The sequence below is a fragment of the Vulpes vulpes genome, chromosome X (assembly GCF_048418805.1).
Source record: "Vulpes vulpes isolate BD-2025 chromosome X, VulVul3, whole genome shotgun sequence".
Lineage (NCBI taxonomy): Eukaryota > Metazoa > Chordata > Mammalia > Carnivora > Canidae > Vulpes > Vulpes vulpes.
In genome coordinates, this window is record NC_132796.1 from 87,565,883 (window position 1) to 87,589,814 (window position 23,932).

Below are 23,932 nucleotides of genomic sequence, written 5' to 3' on the forward strand. Positions count from 1 at the left end.
TTGCCTCTACAATTTCCCCTTACTATGTGAGTAGTCATGTCCAAATCCTCCTCATCCTCAAGGTCCAGATCAAACACCTCCTCCTTCAAGAAGCCTTCCATAGATCCTAATTGGATGTGATCTCACCTGCCTCTTTACCTCAAGCATGGTCTTTACCACATACTACATTGTATCATAAGTACATTCTTGCTGGGATGAGCACTGGGTGGCATAGGTGAGGGATGAATCGTCAAATTCTACTCCTGAAACCAATCCTACACTATATGTTAATTAACTCAAGTTAAAAAGCAAACAAACAAACAGCATTAGCCAGGACCATCTTGTACGCAACCCACTGCTTTCATATATTTCCCTCAGGAGAAGCTCTTGAGCTACAGAGCAAAATGTTCAAGTCCAGTGACAAAAAAACAGCAAAATAATGTGCTAAAAACCAAAACAAAACAACTTTTACTAGACTTTTTAAATTTAACTTGAAAAAAAAAATAAATTTAACTTGAATTCCTCCCTCGCCCTCCCTCAGTGCATAGCTCAGTGCTCAACTCATGTTACGTAACTCAACAGAAGCTCTGAAGCCACCCGGTGAAATCTCCGGCCTCAGGAATGGGTGTGGAGCCCGCGAGAGGACCAGATGGTGTTTGTGCACCATCGGTGTGACAAATGCTCCTGACGGCTCCACAAGGTCCTGGAGAAGCTGCCTACTTGTCATGCTGCATCTCCTAGCACTTCTCTTCCTTCAATGCTCCAGCCACGCTGGCCTTTTTTTCTGCCTTTGAATGCAGTCAGCTCCCTTCTCCGGGCCTTGTACCTGTAGTCTCTTCTGCCTGGAGGGCTCTACTTGCTGATCTCTGGTGGCTGCTTCTTTTCCATCAGCACTCACCTCTGTTTTCATTTCCCCAAAGAGGCCTTCCTTGACCATCTATTCTAAATGAGCTCCCCCAACTCCCTTCCTCTTTAGCAGGTCATCTTAACCCTCGCGTACTATTCATCTCTTTCTGAAGTTCACGCGTCCATTTGCTTGCCCTAGAACAGAAGTGGCAGCAGAAGAGGGACATGGCTTATCTTTTTCAATTCTGTGCACTTTCAGTGGTTACAGCATGTAGTATTGTGGCTGAAAAGTAACAGAATTTCAACTAAAAGTTGCAACTTTTTTGAGTTTTATCGCCTACAAAGGAAATCAGGAGGTGGGCAGGATTAGGAAGGGTTAAATGGTCAGTGCCATCCAGATTGTGGATTGGCTTCTCTGCTGTCATTTTAGCCTTTCCTCTGGCCTTCCCTCAAGGTTGTAAAAAGCCTGTCAAGAGCAGATGCATTTCAAGAAAACATCCCTCAGGAAGAAAAGGGGACAGAGGTCTCCTGGCCCATCCCTTTTTATCAAGGGGGAAATACTTTCTCAGGAGCTTTCGTCTCACACCGCTGCTTGCTTGCTTGTTTGTTTGTTTGTTTATTTATTTATTTATTTATAATATTTTATTTATTCATGAGAGACAGAGAGAGAGAGAGAGAGGCATAGACACAGGCAGAGGGAGAAGCAGGCTTCATGCAGGGAACGCGATGTGGGACTGCATCCTGGTACTCCAGGATCAAGCCCTGAGTTGAAGGCCACCCAGGTGTCCATATAGGAATGGTCTTGACTCCCATTCAGTTTCTGCCAAAGGAATATAAAAGAGCAGTGTGAGGGGATCCCTGGGTGGCTCAGCAGTTTGGTGCCTGCCTTCCAGCTGGGGTGTGATCCTGGAGTACCAGGATGGAGTCCCACATCGCGTTCCCTGCATGGAGCCTGCTTCTCCCTCTGCCTGTGTCTCTGCCTCTCTCTGTGTGTCTCTCATGAATAAATAAACAAAATCTTTAAAAAAAGACCATTCCTGTAGTAAAAGAAAGTGAGATGAATGTGATTTTTTTTAACCAATCATGATTCATCGGGAGCTGGGCCTGTCTTCTCCCAGCCCTGTGACTAGGCCCTACACCCAAAGCAAAACTGGGCTCTCAGCAAAGAGAAAGTTATGGCTGTAGGGCGTGACGTCCCGCTGATCTACCTGCATTCAAGAGTGAGCACATTTTATAAACATCCACTGTGGAAAGCTCAGATTGCTGATACAAAGCCTCTAGCTTTTTTAAAATAAAGATTGTATTTATTTATTCATGAGAGACACACACAGAGAGAGAGAGAGAGGCAGAGACATAGGCAGAGGGAGAAACAGGCTCCTCGCAGGAAACCCGATGCAGGACTCGATCCCAGGACCCCGGGGATCACACCCTGAGCCCAAGGCATCCCCTCGACCACTGAGCCACCAGATGTCCCCAAAGCCTCTACCTTTCTAGGACTTCCAGGTACTAAGCCCCATTGGACCCTCAGTCTGTGCTTTATTGGGACCAATGAGATGGCTGCTGGAATAGATTTGGTGCTAAAAGACTGGGCCTATTCCGGGTTCCTGGAAACCGTCATCCATGTCCTTGTTTTCATAACAGTCCTTTATGTAGGTGTCACTGCTTGGTCTCTGAAGTTGGGAAAAGTGGGGGGCAAGTGCCTCAAGGCAGTGGTAGGAACCTTCTTGGAGCATCTGCCATGGTACCCAGAAACTGTTGGTCATTTTCAAACTCTCAACACATGAAGTAACCAGACAGAAAATTGCCAAGGTCAGTGGGGCTTCTCACTTTACATCTGGGGAGCTTTTTCAGGGTCCCTAGTATTCCAAGATTCCCATCCTTATTTGTCTTAAGCATGTTTGTTTTACATCTAGTTAGATGTTCTTTTATTCTTGGAAAAGAATTTCTCGTTAGGTGAAGAGGATAAGGAAAGGAGTAGGAGATGGAGAGGTGACAGCTGGGCACACGTGGAGGCTTCTAGAGGACGGGTCGGCCCCGACTCCAGGCGATGTCCTTCCCAATACCAACCCCACCCCACCCCAGCGCACGGCCAGTGCAGAACTAGACAACCTGCCACAGGCTCAGGCCCCGCCACCCGGCTCTCCCCCGCCCTCGTGGGGGTGGGGTGGAGGGGGTGCAGCCGCAGCGAGTTCCCACTCCCCGAAGCCGGCTCCTTCCTCCCTCCCCGGGTCGCCCACCCCAGGGCGCAGGACCCCTCCGGGTCAGAAAGCGGTGCGGGGGGGGGGGGGGGGCGGGGGCGGGGAGGACCCAGCGAAGCGGCTCCGGCCAGAAACGCTCTCTCCCCCGCCCCCGACGGCCGCGCGACCCCTCCCGGCGGAGCACACAATAGGCGGCCGCTGCACGTTCCTTCCCAGCCCCTCGCCGCCTCTGCCCCGCGGGCTTGCGGGGGGGGGGCGCACGCGAGAGTCCCCTGCGCTCCCGCAGGCGCCGCAGCCTCCGGGGCGGGAAAGGAGCACTGGGGTAGAACACGCCCCACACTTGGAGAGATTTCGCTACACCACCCCAGACACACACACACACACACACACACACACACACACATACACACACGCGCGCGCGCGCGCGGGCGCGCGCGACAAATGAAGCCGCCCGATCTCCCCGATCTCCCCGAAGCAGCTTGATCTCCCCTCCCGGATGCGGCTGCACCAGCAACATCAGCTGCGGGCGGAGCCCAAGCGGTTGCCACTTCCCCCCTCTTCCCTCGTGACCCTCGCCCCCCCCCCCGTCCGCTCGCCCTCCCCCCGCACACACCCTTGCTCGCCGGACACACCCTCCTCCTGGGGCCCGAAGGAGCCGAGCTCGGGCTCTCCAGGGGAGGGAGCGGCCCCGCGGCGGGGCAGGACGGGGAGCGCGCGGGCGAGCCGAGGAGGGAAGGAGGGGGCGAGGGAGGAGCCGCGGCCCGGAGGGAGGAGCCGCGGGAGCCGCGCCGCCGCCGAGCTGCGATGTGGCCGGTCGGCCGGCGGGTAAACAGAGGGAGCAGCCGCGGCCGTGGCCGCCCCGGCCCGGGCCAGTGAGTGAGCCCGCCGCGACCTGCCCGCCGCTGCCATGGCCGAAGTGCGCAAATTCACCAAGCGGCTCAGCAAGCCCGGCACGGCGGCTGAGCTCCGGCAGAGCGTGTCGGAGGCCGTGCGGGGCTCCGTGGTGCTGGTGAGTGGCGGGGCGCCGGGCGCCCCGGGGGACGCGCTCCGGGCGAGAGCGGCGGGGCTGGCTTTCCGCGCGCGGGGACGGGGACGGGGACTGCCACGGCGCCGGCGGCGGCCCCCGCTGCGCGCCGCGCTCTCTTTCTCCGCTTCAGTAAGTTTGCGCACCAGCCGCCGCCGGCCGGGGTCCGAGTCCCGGCGCCCGCTGACAGCGCGGCGGAGGCGTGCGCCCGGCGGGACGCCGAGCTGCCCTCGGGGGCTCGGAACCGGGGCCGGGCCGGCGCTGTGAGCCGGGGAGCGGACCTCGCTGCGCTGGAGCCGGCACAAAGAGCCGGGGACCGGGGCGCGACGAGATCCCCGTTCCCTTCTGCGGGCACCTGAGGCAGCCGCGGCGGAAGGATGCGATGAGCATTTTGCGCACACACACACACACACACACACACGCACGCGCGCGCGCACACACACACACATACACACGTTGTGTACACAAAAAGAGAACCCCACCCAAAAAGCCCCGGGCTCCCAAGCTCGGGCGGGCGGTGAGAACAGAGGAAGCAGAGCGACTTCCTCCCGCTACTGGGGAGAGGGTGGTGATGGGTGTCGAAGGGGTGCTGGGCTGCTGCGGCGGAGGCAGGGAATTGCAAACAACGGGGTTCCGGGGCGAGTGCGCGCGGTGTCGCCCGCCACGGGGCGAGGGTGTCCCCCGGGACCTAGGAGCGCTCCGGAGGCCAGGAAACGGGGCCGTGTTTGGGGGACGATGGCGTGTGCCGGTCCGGGGATGGAGGCCCTGGGGGTCAGAGCCCCTGCGCTCACGGCCGCGGGGGTGGTGCTGGGGGCTGGGGACTTGAGAGCGTGTTGACTCCTGGGGGGAGTCCCCCAGGAGCCCTCCATCGCACCCTCAGCCTCGTCCGGATTGTCTGGCGCTGGAGGAAAGCGGACGGTGCTAACGGGCTCTCGGCCCCTTGTGTTTTCGAGACACTCTGGTAGCCAATTTCCTGGGCTAGAGAGCAAACCCTAAATAAGCCATCAGACTGGTTAATTAGTGTTTGTTTTGTTACTTTGGGATTTTGTTGTTCGTTCCTGTGTCTCCTTTCCCTCTACCTTAGAGTGTCTCGTCTGCTGTGTTTAAATTTCGCTAAGTGTGGGCTCTTTTTGTTAAAACAACTTATCATTGGAAGGGAACTTCACAGCTTTTCCTTGTAATTTTTCTGTTGATCTTGTAGAATCTGCGATAAAGCCAACATTAAAGGGAGGCTAGGGGCTTGATCCCTACAGTGGAGAAAGTTGACATTAGTGGGAGTTCTGGAGGAGGATCAAAGGTAAAATATGTACCTTTGAGATAAAGATCTGATCCCTAATAGCTACAACTGTGCAAAGCCAAGTGACTTTAAAGAAATCTCTCTGTCGTGGCTGGACCCTTGAAAGTTTAATCCTGCTGTTTAGCAGATCTAAAACCAGACCTTTAATGTTGTTTTAATGGACTTGGCTTATTGTACGTCTCACTGATTTTAGAAAGAGGTCCTGTTAGGGTCAGATTGGAACCTCGACTGTCATCACGGCCAGCTTAGAGAGGAAGGCAAGCTGTGTGCGGGGCATTTATACCCGGGGCTCTCATCTTGGGTGATTGCTAACAAGTGATTCAATCTGCCTAGCACAGGAAATGCTTTCCTAAATTCAAGAAAGAAGAAAACCTTGATTGAGCAGGGGTAGCTGGCCCTCTACTGCATGGTGCGAAGGGAGCCAGTGATGTGGACAGATGGTCTCAAGAGAAGAAATGGGCCTCAGCAAACCTCCCCTGGGATTTGACCAGCATTCGACCTGCCACCCTCAGCAGCAAAAACGTTAACATTAGCATTCTTGCCCAGGCTTTTAGTTTTTTGTTTTAATTCAATTTTTTAAAGATTTATTTCAGAGAGAGAGAGAGAGAGAAGCAGGGAGGGACAGAGGAAGAGAATCTCCAGCAGACTCCTTACTGAGCTCCACTCCATGGGGGGACTTGATCCCATGACCCTGAAATCAGGACCTGAGCAGAAATCATGAGTCGGGTGCCTAGCGAACTGAGCCACCCAGGTGCCCCAGGCTTTTTTTTTTAACAACATTTTATTTATTCATGAGAGACACAGAGAGAGGCAGAGGCATAGGCAAAGAGAGAGGGAGAAGCAGGGTCCCCATGGGGTGCCAGATATGGGACTCAATCCCAGGACCCTGGGATCATGGCCTGACCCAAAGGCAGCTGCATAACCACTGAGCCACCCAGGTGCTCCAGCTTTTAGGTTTTTAAAAGAATTTTGTGTAGCACAGGTGCAGCTGCTCCTTCCTTACCATTGGCTCTGTGGCAAAGCAGGAGAAACTTAGCGGGAGCAGATTTTTCTGGGAGCTGCTGCCAACCTGGTTTACTTGGGACCGAGTGCATGGATATTTACCAGGCGAGGCACAGAAATGATATTTATTTACTACTCTGGTATGTGATCCACATTGAGATTTTGGGAACTTGGCGGCGGGGCAGGGAGGTGGGAGGAGGACAGATTCTAGGAATCCAAACCAGTGAATATCTATTGAGCCTCTACTACATTCAGGACACAGTAGGGGATCCCTGGGTGGCTCAGCGGTTTAGCACCGCCTTCAGCTCGGGGCGTGATCCTGGAGTCCCGGGATTGAGTCCCACTTCGGGGTCCCTGCATGGAGCACCCCCCCGCCCATGAATAAATAAAAATTTAAAAATAAGACACAGTGTTAGGTGCTTAGTTATATGTGAATGTGGCTGCCATTTTCTTAATTTGTTTTTATTGGTTGCAGCCCGAGTTGGGTCTTTGTTGATAGGACACCTAGATGATGGACCCAGATGGATTGTAGATTATTCATAACACCTTGGTGAATGCTATTTCTAAGCAGTTCCGTCAATTAAGAAATCAGGAAAGAGCCTTAAGTGGAGTGGATTCTCCTCTCTTGGCTCCTGCTTTTCTGACACAAAGAGCCAGTAACCAAAGTTAGCAAAGCCATGGGCGGCTGGAGTGCAAGTGGACCATGTTGCAGCTGCCACCATAACTTCTGATTCTTTTCTGGTTTAAGCCCCAAAGTGTTTATTAGGGACAGCTGAAGTAGGATTTACACTTGCTGCTATAAACCCACGACACTTGCATCAGGCCTTCAGTATGGAGCCACACACAGAAATCCCTCAGAGGTACTGCGGGTTTGGTTCCAGACCACTACAGGACAGTGAACCTCACAATAAAGCGAGTCAAATGCAATTTTTGGTTTCCTGGTGCAGAGGAAAGTTATGTTTACACCATACTGTAGTCTGTTAAGTGTGCAACAGCATTGCGTCTAAAAAACCTTGTAGATGCCTTAATTAAAAAATACTAAAGCACTTTAAAAAAAAAGGTGAACCATCAACTGGGCTTTCAGTGAGATGTAGTCACTGATTACAGATCATCATAGCAAATACAACGATAATAAAAAGGTTTGAAATATTGCAGGGAGTAACCAGAACGACACAGATCCAAAATGAGCCCACGTTTTGGGGAAAGATGGTGCCAGTAGACCTGCTCGATGCAGTTGGCAAGAAACCTTCAATTTGTAAACCACACTGTCATCAGCAAAGCATGATAAAATGAAGCAGGATAAAAGGAATTATGCCTGTATTTGGAAGATTTCACTAGGGAGCCATTCCCAGGGCAGGTCACGCTTTCCTCTGGTGTATTTCTTGCCAGAACTTGGAAAACCCTCCGGACTGAACACATATACAGCAAATATACAGTGTTTCCTGTTTAGATGGGGTTTTGTTTTTGTTTTGTTTTCTTGGATTATTATTTTTTTTACAATTATACCCTTGTTGGCGTGTTGCTAACATCGTTCAGTTTTGCTCACCGTTTGAAAAAGTCTGAGGGCCTGGGCTGTATAAAGCATGTAGTCACGTATTCATACTTTTATTCAGTTATTAGTACTTCCACGACTCCATTCACTAAATAATGAAGCAGCGGGGGAAAGAGATTGTCTGGTTGTTGCATTTTCCTTTAAGTTTGGTATTTATATGAAGGTCAGTTTTAGCCGAGGGAAAGACATAATTACAGAATTAACCATTGGCAGAGATTTCCCAGGAGGGGCTTGGGGAGGAATATTATAACCCGAGAGTGTGTGTGATTAAGAGAGAAGTGTTTACATATACACACATTTAAAATGCCGAGTTTTAAAGGTGTTTTTGTTACAGTTCAGGCTCTAGCTATTGGTGCCTGGGTTGGGGGGTGGGTGGCGGTGGAAAGGCATTTGGTAAACCTGTCGAGTTCTGGCTGCCCTTCAGAGGAGGCATTGTGTCAGCCTGGGAAAGTCGCCTGGTAGGTGTTTAAATACTGTTTGCCTGCTGCTACCCAACTCACCCTCAATTCCTTGTATGCAGAAGGATCTGGAAAGAGTTGCTAGCTGTTACTGGGCTTTAGCCCCTTGAGACAGGATATTTCCCTGCCTGGCACCGGCTGGATGTCATCTAAGGACTCTGGTAGAGAGAAACTCTCCAAAAGCTGAGAATGGCTGAAGAGTGGCCACAGCTGTTAAGTCCCCCTGCCTCACCGCACACAACTATCTACCTTTGCTTGGAATGTGTGTTAGGTTCTCATTTAGGGAAGGCCTGAAAACAAACCCACAGTCCTGCTCCCTCTTCCCAGGGGAATTTGTGCAAAGTACCTAATATAGGACCAAACAACCTAAGGCAGCGGAGCAAAGCTGGTTGCAATGGGCTTCTTGATCAAGCGTTTCCAGTTCTCAAACCTAGCTAGGCTCTGGATGAACTGAGCTGCAGGACTGTTACCTGGAGGGTTGGTGCCTCAACCAGACATAGACTCCCTGCTCCTGTGGGCTTCCCAGATTAGGGGGCCCCCAGGGCAAGCCAGTTCTATAGGATCTGTCCAAAAGCCCAGTGCAGAGTTTGCCTTGAACCCTCTTTGAAGAACCAAACAGCAGAATTTGTTTTCTAAGACAAATATGGGAAACAAATCTCTAGATTGACTCTTTTCCTATTCTAAACATCGTTAGGCCTTCCTTTTTTAAAAAAAAAAATTATTGCATTGTTACGTAGTAAATTTATGTTTGTTGTAGAAAAGTTAGAAAACCAGACAAGAATAATCATCTCATTATTCAGAGGGGCTGTTAAAATTCTAATGTATATATGTCAAAACTCTTTCATCTCTATGTGTGTATATATCTACGAAAACATAGGGGAAACTATCACACAAACTTGAAAATAATTTTTTTGCTTATTACTATCTTATGAGCATTTGTTTCTTCACTTTAGTCAATATAAATCTACATGTTTAATGACTGCCAAAAATTCCACTAGGAGTGTACAGTAGGTAATCATACTTTATTGTGTGATATTTTGATAGTTTCTAATTTTGTGGTGTTATAAACATGAGTTGTACAGTACAGCGGCTGCTAGACACCTGTGGCCATTTACATTTACATAGAAATGAACTTAACAGGGCAGCCTGGGTGGCTCAGCAGTTTAGTGCTGCCTTCAGCCCAGGGTGTGGTCCTGGAGACCCTGGATCGAGTCCTACATCAGGCTCCCTGCATAGAATGGAGCCTGCTTCTCCCTCTGCCTGTGTCTGTGCAACCCCTCCCCACCGTATCTCTCATGAATAAATACATTAAATCCTTAAAAAAAAAGAAATGAACTTAACAGATTGGCTTTGTGGCTTCCATATAGGACAGTGCAGACCTAAAACATTTCTGTCACTGCAGAAAATTCTTTCGGGGCACCTGGGTGGCTCAAGTGGTTGAACATCAGCCCTTGGCTCAGGTCATGGTCTCTGGGTCCTGGGATCAAGTCCCACATCAGGTTCCCTTCTCCCTCTGCCTGTGTCTCTGCCTCTCATTGTGTGTCTCTCATGAATAAATAAATAAAATCTTTTAAAAAACATATTTGGAATGGCATTGGTACAAACCTTAATTGGTGAATGTCTTTGAGCAGGCATTTTTCAAACTTGCCCCTTTAGGAGAAATTTCCAGCAATGGGATTGCTTGCTCCAACATTAGACATATTTTTAGTATTAAAAAGCCCTCTGGAGAACAAACTGGTGGTTACCAGAGGGGAGGTGGATGGGGGTGCTGGGTGAAATCAGTGAATAAAGGGATCAAGAGTACAGGTATTGTGAAGAGCAGTGAGTAATGTATAGAATTGTTGAATCACTGTATTGTACATCTGAAACTAATATGCTGTATGTTAATTATACTGGAATTTAAAAACAAATGCATTAATTAAAAGGGGGAAAAAAAGTCCCCTGGAACATACTGTTGAATTGCTTTGCAGAAAGCTGTTGGCATTTACTATTTTATCAGAATATGCACATGTTCATTTCCCCTCTCCCATGCCAACACCGGTTATTAATATTTTTTAATCTTTGCAATCTGATAGGAGGTAAATGGTATAGCACTGTTCTAATTTGCATTTCTTTGGTTGCTCTTGAAGAGTTTTTCATAAGTTGATTAGCCACTTGTATTTCTTCTTTTGAGGATTTGAGTGAACCTTCTTACAGACTTATTTCCTTGTTTGTAATTCTTGCAATAACGGTCTTAACCCCAAGATTCTGTTTCGATAAGTCTGGGGTGGGGCCAGGCATCCGTATTTTTAAAAACTACCCAAGGTGATTCTGATGTGCACAGAAAAACTGATCTAGACCACTGGCCCACTCAAGGCAGGAATGTTCCCTACATATACCCCTGATAAATGATGATTTTAGCTTCTCCTTAAACACTACTTGCCCGTTAAGAGGAGTGTGTTAGAAAATGTTCTTGAGCTGAAATCTGCTCTGTAAATCCTGCCACTGCAGGCCTAGCTCTGCTGTTTGGAACCACACAGAATATGTTTGCTTCCTCTTTCACATGACAACCCTTCAAATATTTGGAGACATCCACCATGTCATTTTTTTTTTTAGGGGGAGGAGGGGCAGAGGGACAGGAAGAGAGAGCAACTCAAGCAGGTTTCACGCCCAGCACAAGCCTGACACGGCTCGATCCCAGGACCCCCTGAGATCATGACCTGAGCTGAAATCAAGAGTCAGCTGTTTAACTGACTGAGCCACCCAGGCGCCCCTATGCCATGTCATTTTTCACAAAAGCCAGAGACTTCATTACTTTCCTCTATTTCTCACATGACTTGATTTCAAAATTCTTCACCATCATGGTTATCCTGTTTGGACCCTTTTCCAGAATTTCAGCATCCTACTTCAAATGGGGGAGGCAAGAGCCCAGTCTCAAGAGTCAGACCTGGGCTTGAATCTGGCCTCTGTCATCCGCTTGCCTTGTGAACCGAGGCAAATAACCAAATCTTATTTTCCTCATCTGTGAAATGGAGATAAATAGTACCTACCTGATGTGGTTCTTACGAAAATTAAAGAGGGTAGTGTATGGATTGTCTGATGTATAAGTGATTTATAAAGTTTTTTTTAAAGAGAGAGATCTGGTGAAACAAAGGTGATCTAGAGGGGTCTATCATGGAAGGGGGAGGGGGCAATGGTTTTTGCCCTTTCTAGATAATTAGCCAAGAAGTCAGGGCCTGTGCATTCATCTCTATGCCCCCACTGCCTCACACAGTGGGGCCTCAGCGGAAAATACACTGGCAGCGGCCTGCAGGATGGACAAGGTGTTGGGTGAGTGGAGGCCAGGTCACTAATTGAAATCTAGTTACATATTTCTGGAGAGAGATAAGAACGGCTTACCTGGGGCGGTGAGAATGGAGATAAGGGGGAGGATGTCCGAAGTGTTTCAGTGATAGAATCAGCAGGATTTGGGGATTCTTGAAGGGGAAGGAAGAAGTGGGAGGAAGAGAGGAGAGGAGGTGGAGTCAAGATGGGGCCGAGGCTTCGGGTGAATGGGAGGAGGAAAAGCGTGCTTGGTGTTTGGTGATGAAAAGGAAAAGAAAATGAGCAACCTTATCCTGAGACGGTTGTCAGGACAAAACCAGGTTGTAGTTAAGCCGGGCGTTCTAGGGAATGGCTGAGCATGTCGTGTTATGTTCTGGCAGAAGACTAGGGTTCCTTTTTTTAACAAAAATTTTATTTTTATTTATTCATGAGAGACACACAGAGAAGCAGAGACACAGGCAGAGGGAGAAGCAGGCTCCATGCAGGGAGCCAGACGTGAGACTCGACCCCGGGACCCCAGGGCTGAAGGAGGCACTAAACCACTGAGCTACTTGGGCTGCCCCAGCCTTTTTTTTTAAAATTTTTTTTTTAATTATTTATTTATTTATGATAGTCACAGAGAGAGAGAGAGAGGGAGGCAGAGACACAGGCGGAGGGAGAAGCAGGCTCCATGCACCGGGAGCCTGACGTGGGATTCGATCCCGGGTCTCCAGGATCGCGCCCTGGGCCAAAGGCAGGCGCCAAACCGCTGCGCCACCCAGGGATCCCTTAATACTTATTTTAAAGTCAGCCTTCAGCCCAACATGGGGCTCGAACTCACAACTCTTGACATCAAGAGTCATGTTCTACTGACTGAGCCAGCCGGGCACCCCAAGACCAGGGTTCTTGAGGGCAGAGACGTGTTCCACATGGGATCAGGGAGGGGAGGAAGAGCCGGGCTGAGATGAGATTGTAGGCAAGATTAGCTGATGAAAGAAGTTTGCACCTTTGGGGGTGATTAGGGAAGTGGGAGGCGGGGCATGGAGGAATGATCTGGAGGCCAGCCCCAGACTTCCAGTTAGAGATGGGAAGTTAGGTCACCCCCTGGGCAGCTCCCCCTCCCAGGGTTTGAAGGGCAGAGAAGAGGGGCTGCATAGGATGTTTCCTGCCCTGAAGGGACTCACAGGTCCTCACAGGTCTGGAAGGGAGATTAGATGTATGCAAATAACCCAAATGGAGAAGACAGAAGTTGGCAGGAGGCTAGCCATCCTGCCTCTGCCTTCGGTTAGTGACATCATCTCTGCCCTCCCCCGCCCCATGTTCTGTTTTTGTGATCCTTAACGTTTTTTCAAGAGTTGGATCCTTTACGGGTTCAACAATGTTAGATAGGCCTTTGCTAAGGAACAGTGTTCGTGTCTATGGCATTTCCCACAGTTATTTGACTACAAAGGCCTTTTTTTTTTTTTTTAAATGAGATCGGGAAAAGTAAATGGTAACGTCTAACACTCAAATTCGTGTGTAGTGTTCCTGTGTAAGTCACCTTGGCTTTTCTTTACATGACCTCCATGGGCTGAAAGAAGTGCTTGCTACCTTTCCAGATAGATCCTTCATGACTCCACCTCAAGAACACCCACTCCTCCCCACCCTTGCTTGTTTGTGGGAACCCAGTTCAAAGGAGTCATTAACCTACCTGGGTGTTACTTTCTTCTGAGATGCAGAATCATTAGTAAGGCATATTGAAGAATTTTTTCGTGTTTTGTTCAGTTTTTTGTTTTAAAACGCAGAAAGGCAGGCCAGAAACCACGGGGTTGAGAAGGAGCTAGAACTCTTTCTCCTTTTCTGTGAATCCAGCCGTCATTTTATGATCCACATCTCTGGGATTTAGATCTCTTGGTTTCTTTCAGCGTTTGCAGGGCGCAGAGGGGTTTATGGGTAATGTTGGCCTGCCGCTTCTATCAACCCAGAGCCAGATGCCCTTTTGATTCTCACAGGGCTCCACCCTGGAGGTTCAGGGCAAGGCCTGGGGCAAAGGGGCAATCTCCTTGAGCTCCCTAGCCTGGAAGCTGGGGCTTGTTAGAGCAGCATGATTACAGAGTGCATTGGATCTGGAAGGACGCGGCCTGAGGTTCAGAGTTCAGCTCCGCTACTTACTGGGTGACCTTGGTTCAGTTATTTGACCTTCTTGTGTCTTGATAGCCCCTCTCATGAGCTTGTGGAAAGGCCTAAGGGAGTCGTGACTTTTGAAGCACTTAAAGCTGGGCTTGGCACAGGGCTCTGCTGAGTGCCATCAGCTCTCAATAGGCCCGGGCTGCGTGGTGGGCAAGGGGTCTTGTGTGTATGCATCACAAGTCACCAGGCCAGAGTAATCCAGCAGAAGGGAAGCTCGCACCCTGGCTTTCTTAGTTCCTTGCTCTGAATCATGCCCCTACAGGTGAGAACTACGTGGTTCAGCCAAGACTCCTGCCCTTCCTGGAAGAATAAACTGGCAGATGTGAGATGGGGCTTTGGCGCTTTGGCAGTTCTTGCCTTCAGACTAGTCTGATGAGTGAGGAGGAAGGCTGGTCTTCTAATAGGGAGGCACACCCCGACCCTTGCCCTCGGAGAGGGTCCTCTGGTCTGTGGAACTTGCGTGCGAGGCCTTGGGCCAAAGCACTGACCTTGATGACTGTCCCAAGTGGTTGATGCAAAAGGAGGGGTAGAGGAGGACTGAGTTCTGTATGGAAAAACAGGACTTCGGTGCTTGTTCCTTCCCCTCCCAAAACTTTACTGAGTCCCTTTTGCTCATTAATCTTCACTTTTTTATTTATTTTTTAAAGATTTTATTTATTCATTTGAGACACACACAGAGGCAGAGGGAGAAGCAGGCTCACTTTTTTTTTAAAGTCAGTATTGAAAATCAAATTCCAGTGCCTTTTTAAAGATCTTTTGGAAACCTGTATCTTCGTGGAAAACTGTTAGAGCCTAAATGTCTCCTAAGAAATTAGGGATCCCTGGGTGGCGTAGCGGTTTAGCGCCTGTCTTTGGCCCAGGGCGCGATCCTGGAGATCCGGGATCGAATCCCACGTCGGGTTCCCGGTGCATGGAGCCTGCTTCTCCGTCTGCCTGTGTCTCTGCCTCTCTCTCTCTCTCACTGTGTACCTATCATAAATAAATAAAAATTAAAAAAAAGAAATTAATGGACTTTGTATTCAGCAATCTTTCTGGTTTTGTGGTAGCAGGATAGGTTCTGTTAGGAGTAGTGTGGACAGGTTTCCAGGATCATTGATAGGATGGAAAATCTGGCAGCTGTTCGAGCGACACATGGTTTAGCTGTTGTCTGCACACAGCCCTGAACAATCAGGCCTAAATTTGCTATCAACGATTTCCTGCAGTTGTTCTGCACCTTATTTTTGTTGCCCGTTGAGTTTCTCATTCCCAGGAAGTTGTAGTTTTGCGTTTCTCAACAGCTTATGTTGGATCATGTACGTTTCCGGTTGCTGAGAAATGTTTGAGGATATTTTGACTTCCCATCCTGATGCTTTCCCTAATGACTGAACTGTTTTAACCAGGTGAGGTTTAAGAAAGTCACGTGTTCCTGCAGGCCTTGGAGACAGGACATCTTCATTTGGAGTGTTTCAGTGAAGTGTGTCAGGAGGCTGGGGAATGTATTTGTATTAAATGTTTTGTTTTGGTTTTAAGATTTTATTTATTCATGAGACACACAGAGAGAGGCAGAGACATAGGCAGAGGGAGAAGCAGGCTCCCTGCGGGGAGCCTGATGCAGGACTCGATTCCAGGACCCCGGGATCACGACCTGAGCTGAAGGCAGATGCTAAACCACTGAGCCACCCAGATGTCCCTAACCAGGTGAGATTTAACTAAGAAAGTCACGTGTTCTTCCAGGCCTCAGACAGGACATCTTCATTTGAAGTGTTTCAGTGAAGTGTGTCAGGAGGCTGGGGAATGCATTTGTATAAAGTATTTGTTTTAGATGATGAGGCCTTGTATTTTTATAGCCCCTGTCATACGAAGGGTTAAAAACGTTGTCATACTCATGACCATGCATGTTTTGCCAGGTCACTATCGGACACTATCGCCCTCCCCCCTCTGTCGTAGAAGTGGGAAGAGAGAGACACAGGCTGTAGGCTGCCCATATTCACTAAATGACGGAACGGGTCATGAATTCCAGGCGTATGGTCTCCTGTGGTACAGTCAGGTAAAGCAGCACTAGCTTCTGGCCTAGATTCCCCCAATAAATCAGGTGGAGGAAGCTCTTTCTGTGTGGCGTCGGTGAGGATCTCCTCCTCTTGGGAGACCGTGTCTATTTCTGAGTGAGCTTAGGCCTCTGTAGCAGCAAGGTGGGAGGTGAGGACCAGAGAGAGAGAGAGAGAGAGGTGGGGTTGTTACTGAGAAATGTGGGCAAGATCCGTATAGATTTTCCCTTGTCAAAGTAAGCCCAAGGATTTTGAGAACTGTTTGCAATTGGCCGTTCTTCCCTTCTTTGCTATTTGAATAGCTATATGGAAAAAAAGATCTCTAGAACACTGGCTCTGCAGAGGTACCTGGGATCATATTCATGGAACTGTTAACTGTTTTTATGATTTTTTTTTTTTTTGGTGCGGGTTAGTGCTGCCCCAAAATAACATCAGCATGTCTCTCCAGGCCTTTGATATTAGTAGCTGAGTTTCCCCACTTGAGACGCTGCCCGTTTTGCACCTTGCAGGACCCGGTGTCGGTGCTCGCGGTGGGCGTAGAAGAGTCCTGTGGGCAGAACTGGTTTATTTTCCTAGGTTAACAAGTTCCTCATGTTTCACCGCAGTAAATCATTTCCTAGAGACCCGAAAGAGGGAATACCACCTGTGAGGTGCCTAACTTACCACCAAGAAATAATTTCGGTCCAGGGGGCCACTGAATCAACTGGTGCAAAAATTGAACCACATCAGTATTTTAAAAGCTCCTCGGGGCCAGTTGCTCTCCCTCCGTCCAGCAGAGGGTTTCCATCACGCTTTGTGGCTTATAGAGCCAAGAAGGTTCTTGTGGCTAACCTGAGCTCGGGGAAGAAGTGCTTCTCCACCACTGGGGGGCCGCCATGACTGCCTGTGGAAGAATTCTGCTTCTGTCCACCCATTGCAAATGAGCTTTGGGGCAGAAGGCTCACTGGGAGATCTAGAACAGAATTCTGTAAGGCTCCTCACTTTAGTCCTGCATTGGAAGCCTGGCTCTCTCTCCCTGCTTCCCTCCTTCCCTCCTGTCTCTAGAGCTACTCAGATGTCCACTTCTGGCTCAGCACTGTCCTAGGCTCAGAGACCAGCCTGGGCCTAAGCAGGGGACATTAGAGAACTCGAATCCAGAGCTCAAGTCCTGGCTATAGGGCCTCAAAGTCCTATAGGCTGCTGGCTCAGCCCTATATTTGAAATTCATTTCCAGTCATTAGGTTTTATCTTCTTCCTTGTCCCCTTGTGTCACTGTCCCAGTCACGGTGTCCTTGTCTTACCCTATCTCCTGTATCTAACCCCTCTGCCTTGGCTTTCCAGGCAGTTTTCTGAGTCCTCTAGAAGTGAGTTCCAGACTTCTTTTTTTTTCTGATTTTATTATTATTATTATTATTATTTTAACCATCATTTGTTTTCTTTATTTTTATTTTTTAATTTTTATTTTTTATTGGAGTTCAACTTGCCAACATATAGCATAACACCCAGTGCTCATCCCGCCAAGTGCCCCCTTAGTGCCCATCACCCAGTCACCCCAACCCCCTGCCCACCTCCCCTACCACTACCCCTTGTTCATTTCCCAGAGTTAGGGATCTCTCATGTTTTGTCACCCTCACTTCTTTTTTTTTTAAGATTTTATTTTATTTATTTATTCATGAGAGACACACAGAGGCAGAGACACAGGCAGAGGGAGAAACAGGCTCCTTGCAGGGAGCCCGATGTGGGACTTGATCCCTGGACTGGGATCATGCCCAGAGCCAAAGGCAGACGCTCAACCACTGAGCCACCCAGGTGTCCCAAGTTCTGGTCTTCTTGCTCATTCTGACTAGGGCTGCCCTCGCCCTCGTTGGGACCATAAAACAGTTTGAGCCCAGCACGGTGGGATCAGTGGACTGAAGGGGTGAGCATCTGCTTAGAGAATGCGGGGAAGGCAGAGTGGCCAGGAGGAGGAGCAGGTCCAACCAGTGGCCCTGTTGAGGGTTGAACTAGACACATGGCCTTATTCATTTCCTATGGCTGCTGTGAAAAATTGCCCCAGATTCAGTGTCTCAAAACATACATTTATTCTCCTAGCTCTGGAGGTCAGAAGTCCAAAATGGGTTTCAGTAGGCTGATGCCCAGGCGTCCATCAGCAGGGCCTCCCTTCCGCCAGAGGCTCCGGGGGAGAATCTGTTATCTTTCCTTTTCCAGCTTCCAGAGGCTGCCTGCATTCTTTGGCTCATGGCCCCTTCCTCTGTCTTCCTGCCAGCAATGGCTGATCAAGTCTTTTGTACATCATGTCACTCTGATGCTGCTCCTGTCATCTCATTCCCTTCTCTGATCCTGACTCTCTCCTTCATTTAGAAGCACCCTTATGATTACACTGGTCCTGCCTGGAGAGGGCAGGAGAATTTCCCATCTCAAAATCCTTAATCACACCTGCAAAGTCCCCCTTGCGATGTAAAAGTAGCACAGGCACAGGTTCCAGTGATTAAGTTGTCGGACCTCTTTGGGAAAGCATTCTTCCTACCACACTGGTATTGCTGGAGGTTGAGGCTTGGTGGAATCCCGGGGTTGGGTTCTCTGCGTGGACACCTGACTTGGTGGAGGAGGAGCAGGGATCTGATGGATGGCTAAACTGTTAGCCAGGTGCACAAGTCTTCATAGAATTCAAGTGAGGAAGCACAATCCCTTTTGAGACTTTTGGCTGAAAGGAAAGCCATACCGGTCTGCAGTCTGCAATTTCAATTTGGATGTTTTCGTAAATTCTTCATGATTAAAAAAATTTTTCCCACACAAAACTTGCCTCAGTCTGGAGTTCTTGTAAGTGGGCACTGCTCTCAGACTTGAGGTGTTTCAGGATACAAGCTGGCCAGACACTTAGCAGGCACTTAGCCAGCTTAGGCCTATGGAAATTTCCACCACCAGCTAAAGAAAAGAGTGGTGAGGGGTGTAGGGGTGTGTGTGTGTGTGTATCTGTGTCTGTGTGTTTTTATAGATTTTATTTATTTATGAGAGACACAGAGAGGGGCAGAGACACAGGCAGAGGGAGAAGCAGGCTCCCTGCAAGGAGCCTGATGTGGGACTCAATCCCAGGATCCCGGGATCATGACCTGAGCCAAAGGCAGGCACTCAACCATGGAGCCACCCAGGTAGCCCTGTGTGTGTGTTTCAAAGCGAAAGAGATGGTTTCACATTACAGAGAATAAACTCTTTGGCTGACCAAGGCACCTCTCGTGTGCGACATGAGAGACTCTTCACTCATCCTGAAGGTCAAGTTAGACCAGGCCTGGCCTGCCTGTGTTTCCAAGGTAACTGCAGGACCCTTTCCCAGAAATGGGAAATGGTTTCTGAAGCACATGATCAGAGAAACAGCGAGAAGGACTGGCAAAATGTCTCTGAACTCTTTCTGGTTTCATGATGATCTCAATTGAGAGGTAAATTGAAACTTCCTCTCTTCACTCAATCCAGTCACTGCCATCTTAGAATCACATCATGAGGACTCACACTCACTGGCTGATCACAGGGGCAGCGGCCCTCCTCACCCTGGCGAGGGTTATAGCCCCGATGAGCTGGAGGCAGAGAGCGTTACTGCTCTGAAGGAGCTCTCCATCATAGATGTGGATTGCATTTTCTATTTTTACATCGACTCATATTGGCCACGGCTATATTTCTCTGAGGCCCAGCCAATCTTTTTTCAGGCCCTTTGGCTCACTGACCTGGCTGTAGTGCATTGAAAATTGTGTAAAAGGTTGGGGGACCCCCCGGCCACCACTGCCAGATTTGGTTTTAAAAATCTATAGGGACAAAAGCTTGCATTAACCATCTTCACCTTTGTCCAGTTACATTTTTTCTTTCTTCCTCCCTTGGTAGGAAAACAGTTCCAGTTCTCCTTATCAGCCATCTCACTGAAAACATTTAGATGTTCTCAGTGGAATTAGCTTAAAATTTTTTTCTAGGGGAGCCTGGGTGGCTCAGTGGTGGCGCATCTGCTTTCATCTCAGAGTGTGATCCCAGGGTCCTGGGATCAAGTCCTGAATCAGGCTCCCTGCATGGAGCCTGCTTCTCCCTCTGCCTCTGTTTCTGTCTTCTCTCTGTGTGTCTCTCATGAATAAATAAAATATATAAATAAAATCTTAAAAATTTTTTTCTAATGTATTCACATACTACCAATCTATACTAATCTATAAAAGATGGAAGAGTTGTTAACTGGAGTCCTGTTTAAATATTCTGTAGAAAATTGGTGTTTTCTCCGAATTATAGGCTCTTTCCCTTCAGCCTGGCTTATTGTATTTGATTTTATTTCATATTATTTTCCTGATTCACTGCTGTTTCAGGGGTTTTCGTTTTATACTGGCCCTCATCTGAACTTCATGGCTTATGGGTGGGGTGCCTTTGATCAATGAGCTGCGTGACAGAGTCGATGCCTTGTAACTCTGGAACGTGTAGGCCTGTGGTATATACCAGAAGGAAGTAGAAACCAAGTGTGTTGTTGGAGAGTGAGCTAGAGAGAGAGAGAGAGAGAGAGTGAGTGAGCTAGAGAGAGAGAGAGCTTGAGAGAGAGCTAGAGAGAGAGAGAGCTAGAGAGTGAGCTAGAGAGAGAGAGTGAGCGAGAGAGAGAGAGAGCTAGAGAGAGAGAGAGCTAGAGAGTGAGCTCGAGAGAGAGAGAGAGAGAGAGAGAGAAAGAGAGAGAGAGAGCTAGAGAGAGAGAGATGTGCCGAGCTGTGGAAGGTAACTGCCTTAGCTGAGAGAAAAGATAGATACATTTAGTTTGTGCTAAAATCTCAAGGAAAATGCTTTTGGAATGGATACTTGAACTGAAGCAGAGAATCTGTTTCCACTGATTTCTTGTTAGAGGCTTAGATCTACTTAGGGCAAGGTTGTGGAGGGATGGGGGAGGGCAAGACAAAGACTTAATCTGAGAAAACTAAAGGATGCAAAAGGTTCAGACCATAGGGAGGATTTTTCCCCATCATTGTAATAGACCAGGGGACCAGAGATTAAAATATTAACAGTAGTTTATGAGCGTAGCAGTATATTTTTTTATTCAGACTGGAAAAACTCAAACCCTCTTGAAACTGTACTAGATCAATGGAATGGTTTTCTCTTGGGACCGAAGGGGTGAGTAGACGTTTATTCAGGGGATGGAGGCAGGGTACACTGTTAACTCGCATAATTCAGGACCCCAGATTCGTTAGTGAAGGAATGTAGAGGATACTGAGTCAGGGGGAAGTCTAGAGACTTGTGACCACCAGAAACCTGCAGAGGCCACATTTCTTTCGGGAGTCCAGGTTGGAGGGACTCGGCTGCCAGACCAGCCTGCCCTCACTTGTTCTACCCTCAGGTGGCAGAGGAACAACAGCTCATCCCCAAGTCAGACCCATGTTTCTCAAGGCAGCCAACCCTCCTTGGCAGGGATGGCAGCAATGGTGGTTGTTCCTTGAAGCCCCTGAGATTTTCTTTGAGACTGGCCCTCTGGGCCTGCCTTCCTCTAACTGGACTCTGTCCTCTCCCTACCATGGTGCTCTCTTCCCCTTTCTACCTTCTAGTACCCTCTCATTCTTCTTCCCCTCCCAATGATTTTCACCAAGCTGTGCCATGGGTGTTCATCTCTCTGTACTGCCACCTTCTTGGAAAATCTGTATATCTGGCTCCCTGGTCCAGCCCCAACCCCAGCACCAGAGCTCTCCCATAGCCAAGGCCTCTGCTGCTCCTGTCCGCCATGCTCTGGGGAGCTTCCTTCCATGGCTCCCATTCTCCATTTCTCATCTTTTTCTCACCTCCTTACCCCTCTCCTCAGTGTTTGGCCACAAAGTGTCCTCCAGGGGACAGAGCCCTTTTTATTTTTTTTTAACCTTTTCTTTAGCCAAGGATGGAAAATTCCAGAGGCCTGAGCTAGTGATGGCTTGGTGCCTTTTCTGGAAATCCAGTGGCCTGGATGCCAAGGAAACGTCGTGGAGCTACACATCTGGCAAGGTTGTCCCCTAAAACGTCCTAGCTTTGGCTCTGGTTCCAACCCAAAGAAGCAGACGTTCTAGCTGCAGAATTGTGGAAGAAGAATGAAGAGTTTAGGAAATGATATAATTTAAAAAAAAGAAATGATATAATTATAGATACAGAGCCCAGTTTACGTCACTTTGAGTTTTTTTTTTTTTTTTCTGCTGGATTTAGTTGGGAAAGAGTGGCCTTTGGCTTAGTAGACCTTCCAAAAGTGAAGCATGACAAAGTTCCCGTGGCATAATTTCATGGAGGATTTTGCTTTTTTGGGGTAATCCTTTGGTACGTTTCAGAGTGGGTTTCCCAGGTGGGGTGGGGTGGGCAGGCCCATCTTCCCAGTGGACACCAGATGGAATTGAGGACGTCCATCCTATCGTCATGTTTCTTGCTCCCTCCCTGGAGAAATCATTTAAGCAGGATTTTGTCCACATGTCCCTAGTAGTATGACAAGTCAGAGTGGATCATGTGGACGGTAAGCAACAAAGTCATTGTCTTGAAATAGCTAGAAAGTGACCACCATTCAATGCTGCCTCTCAGGAGAATGAGGAAGAGTAACAGAAACCTCAAACCCAGAAAAATACCAACTCTATCTGCATTGGCTCCATGTTCCTCTAAGTGAAGCAAGCACCCAGATTTCCCAGTGGAGGCTTCACTCCTCCCCTTCCTGCCCAGCAGTAAGGCCCAGCCCACCTTTGAACTCTGTTCTCTTGCTGCATCCCTTCCCACCCTCTGGACATGGGCCATGCTGGGCCACCGCTGCTCCCCAGACACTTGTACCCCTTCTCACCTCCAGTGCCTTTGCATGTGCTGATTCCTCTTCCCGGAATGCCCTTCTGACCCCTTCTCTGCTCAAGAGAATCCTGTCTGGCCTGCAGAGGGTAGGTCAGATGACCATCTCCCCCCATGATCCCCACCTCCCCCACTTGCAGCAAATCCCTCCTTCTGCAGGCTTATCGCCAGAAGTCTGAAATCCATCTCCCTGGGCCTCACTGCCTCTGGAGAATTTGGGGAAGGCTCTGTTCCTTGCCTGTCCCCGCTCTGGGAGCTGCCAGCACTCCGTGGCTCGTGGCTCCATCACTCCTGTCTCTTCCTCTGTGACCACCTTGCCTTCTCTTCACTTGTATCAGATCTCCCTTTGCCTGTTTCCTATAAGGTCATTTGTGATGGCATTCAGGGCCCAACCCAGGAATCCAGAATGATCTCCTCACCTCATTCATGATCTTTGATTTATGTAAGAACCCTTGTGCCAGAAGGTAACATTGCAGGTTCCAGGGGTTAGGTTGGGGGCAGATCTTGGGCTGGGAGGAGGGCATTATTTTCATCTTCCCATGCTAATTCTTGAGTTTTAGAGAGGATTGATTTCACTCTGCCCCAGAACTACCTGTGACTACTTCTGTCCATTAGAATGTAAGTGCCTCGAGCTGGCCAGAGAGTGGGGAAAAAGCTCGGGCATACTGGTCAGAGTGCCTGCAGGGCCCAGCAATTCCACTGACAATCTGTGTGGCCTTGGGCACCCAATTTAACTTTGTGGAACTTCCTTGTGCTCATTTGTAAAATGGAGATAATAGGGGGACGCCTGAGTGTCTCAGTCCATTAAGCATCTGCCTGTGGCTCAGGTCATGATCCCGGGGTCCTGGGATTGAGCCCCATGTCAGGCTCCCTGCTCAGTGAGGAGCCTGCTTCTCCTCCCTCTGTACCCCTTTTCCCTCCTCATGCTCACACATTCTCTCTCAAATACATAAAATCTTTAAATAAGAATATGAACTGTACGTATCTCTAGATGGTGAGATTTTAAGTTTTATTCTTTGCTTTCTGTTTTTGCAAATGTTCATTTATTTTGCATGGAGCGGGTATTATTTTTATAATCAGAAAAAATAGAATTCCAGACAAGCTCCATACTAACCTTTCAGGCTTGCTGTATTTATGTGTCCTATGTCATACACACACACACATATATATATGATATGTAGTAGCTGTATGATAATTAGCATGGTGCTATTATTAAGGTAATTTCACCTCTAATCCTGCAGCTCCTTCCCCAGTGTTTTGTACATCTCACATTCTGTCTGTTGAATCAATAAATTGAGGATGGTCTAGAAATTAGAGACTTCCAATTCCCATTTGCTTT

The 23,932-nt window shown here is 48.6% G+C and overlaps 1 protein-coding gene across 7 annotated transcripts in view; it reads left to right on the top strand.

Moving 5' to 3' along the window:
- Window positions 1-3,714: 3,714 nt before the first annotated feature.
- The window catches only part of DOCK11 (dedicator of cytokinesis 11), a 189,608-nt gene continuing 169,390 nt past the window's right edge, over window positions 3,715-23,932 (top strand). For all 7 annotated transcript variants that reach the window (XR_011998218.1, XR_011998219.1, XM_072743983.1 and 4 more), the window contains exon 1: window positions 3,715-4,032. Coding sequence is in view for 5 of the 7 variants with exons in the window: in XM_072743983.1 (XP_072600084.1) it covers window positions 3,931-4,032 (102 nt within the window). In the remaining 2 variants the exon portion in view is untranslated. The remainder of the gene's footprint in view (window positions 4,033-23,932) is intronic.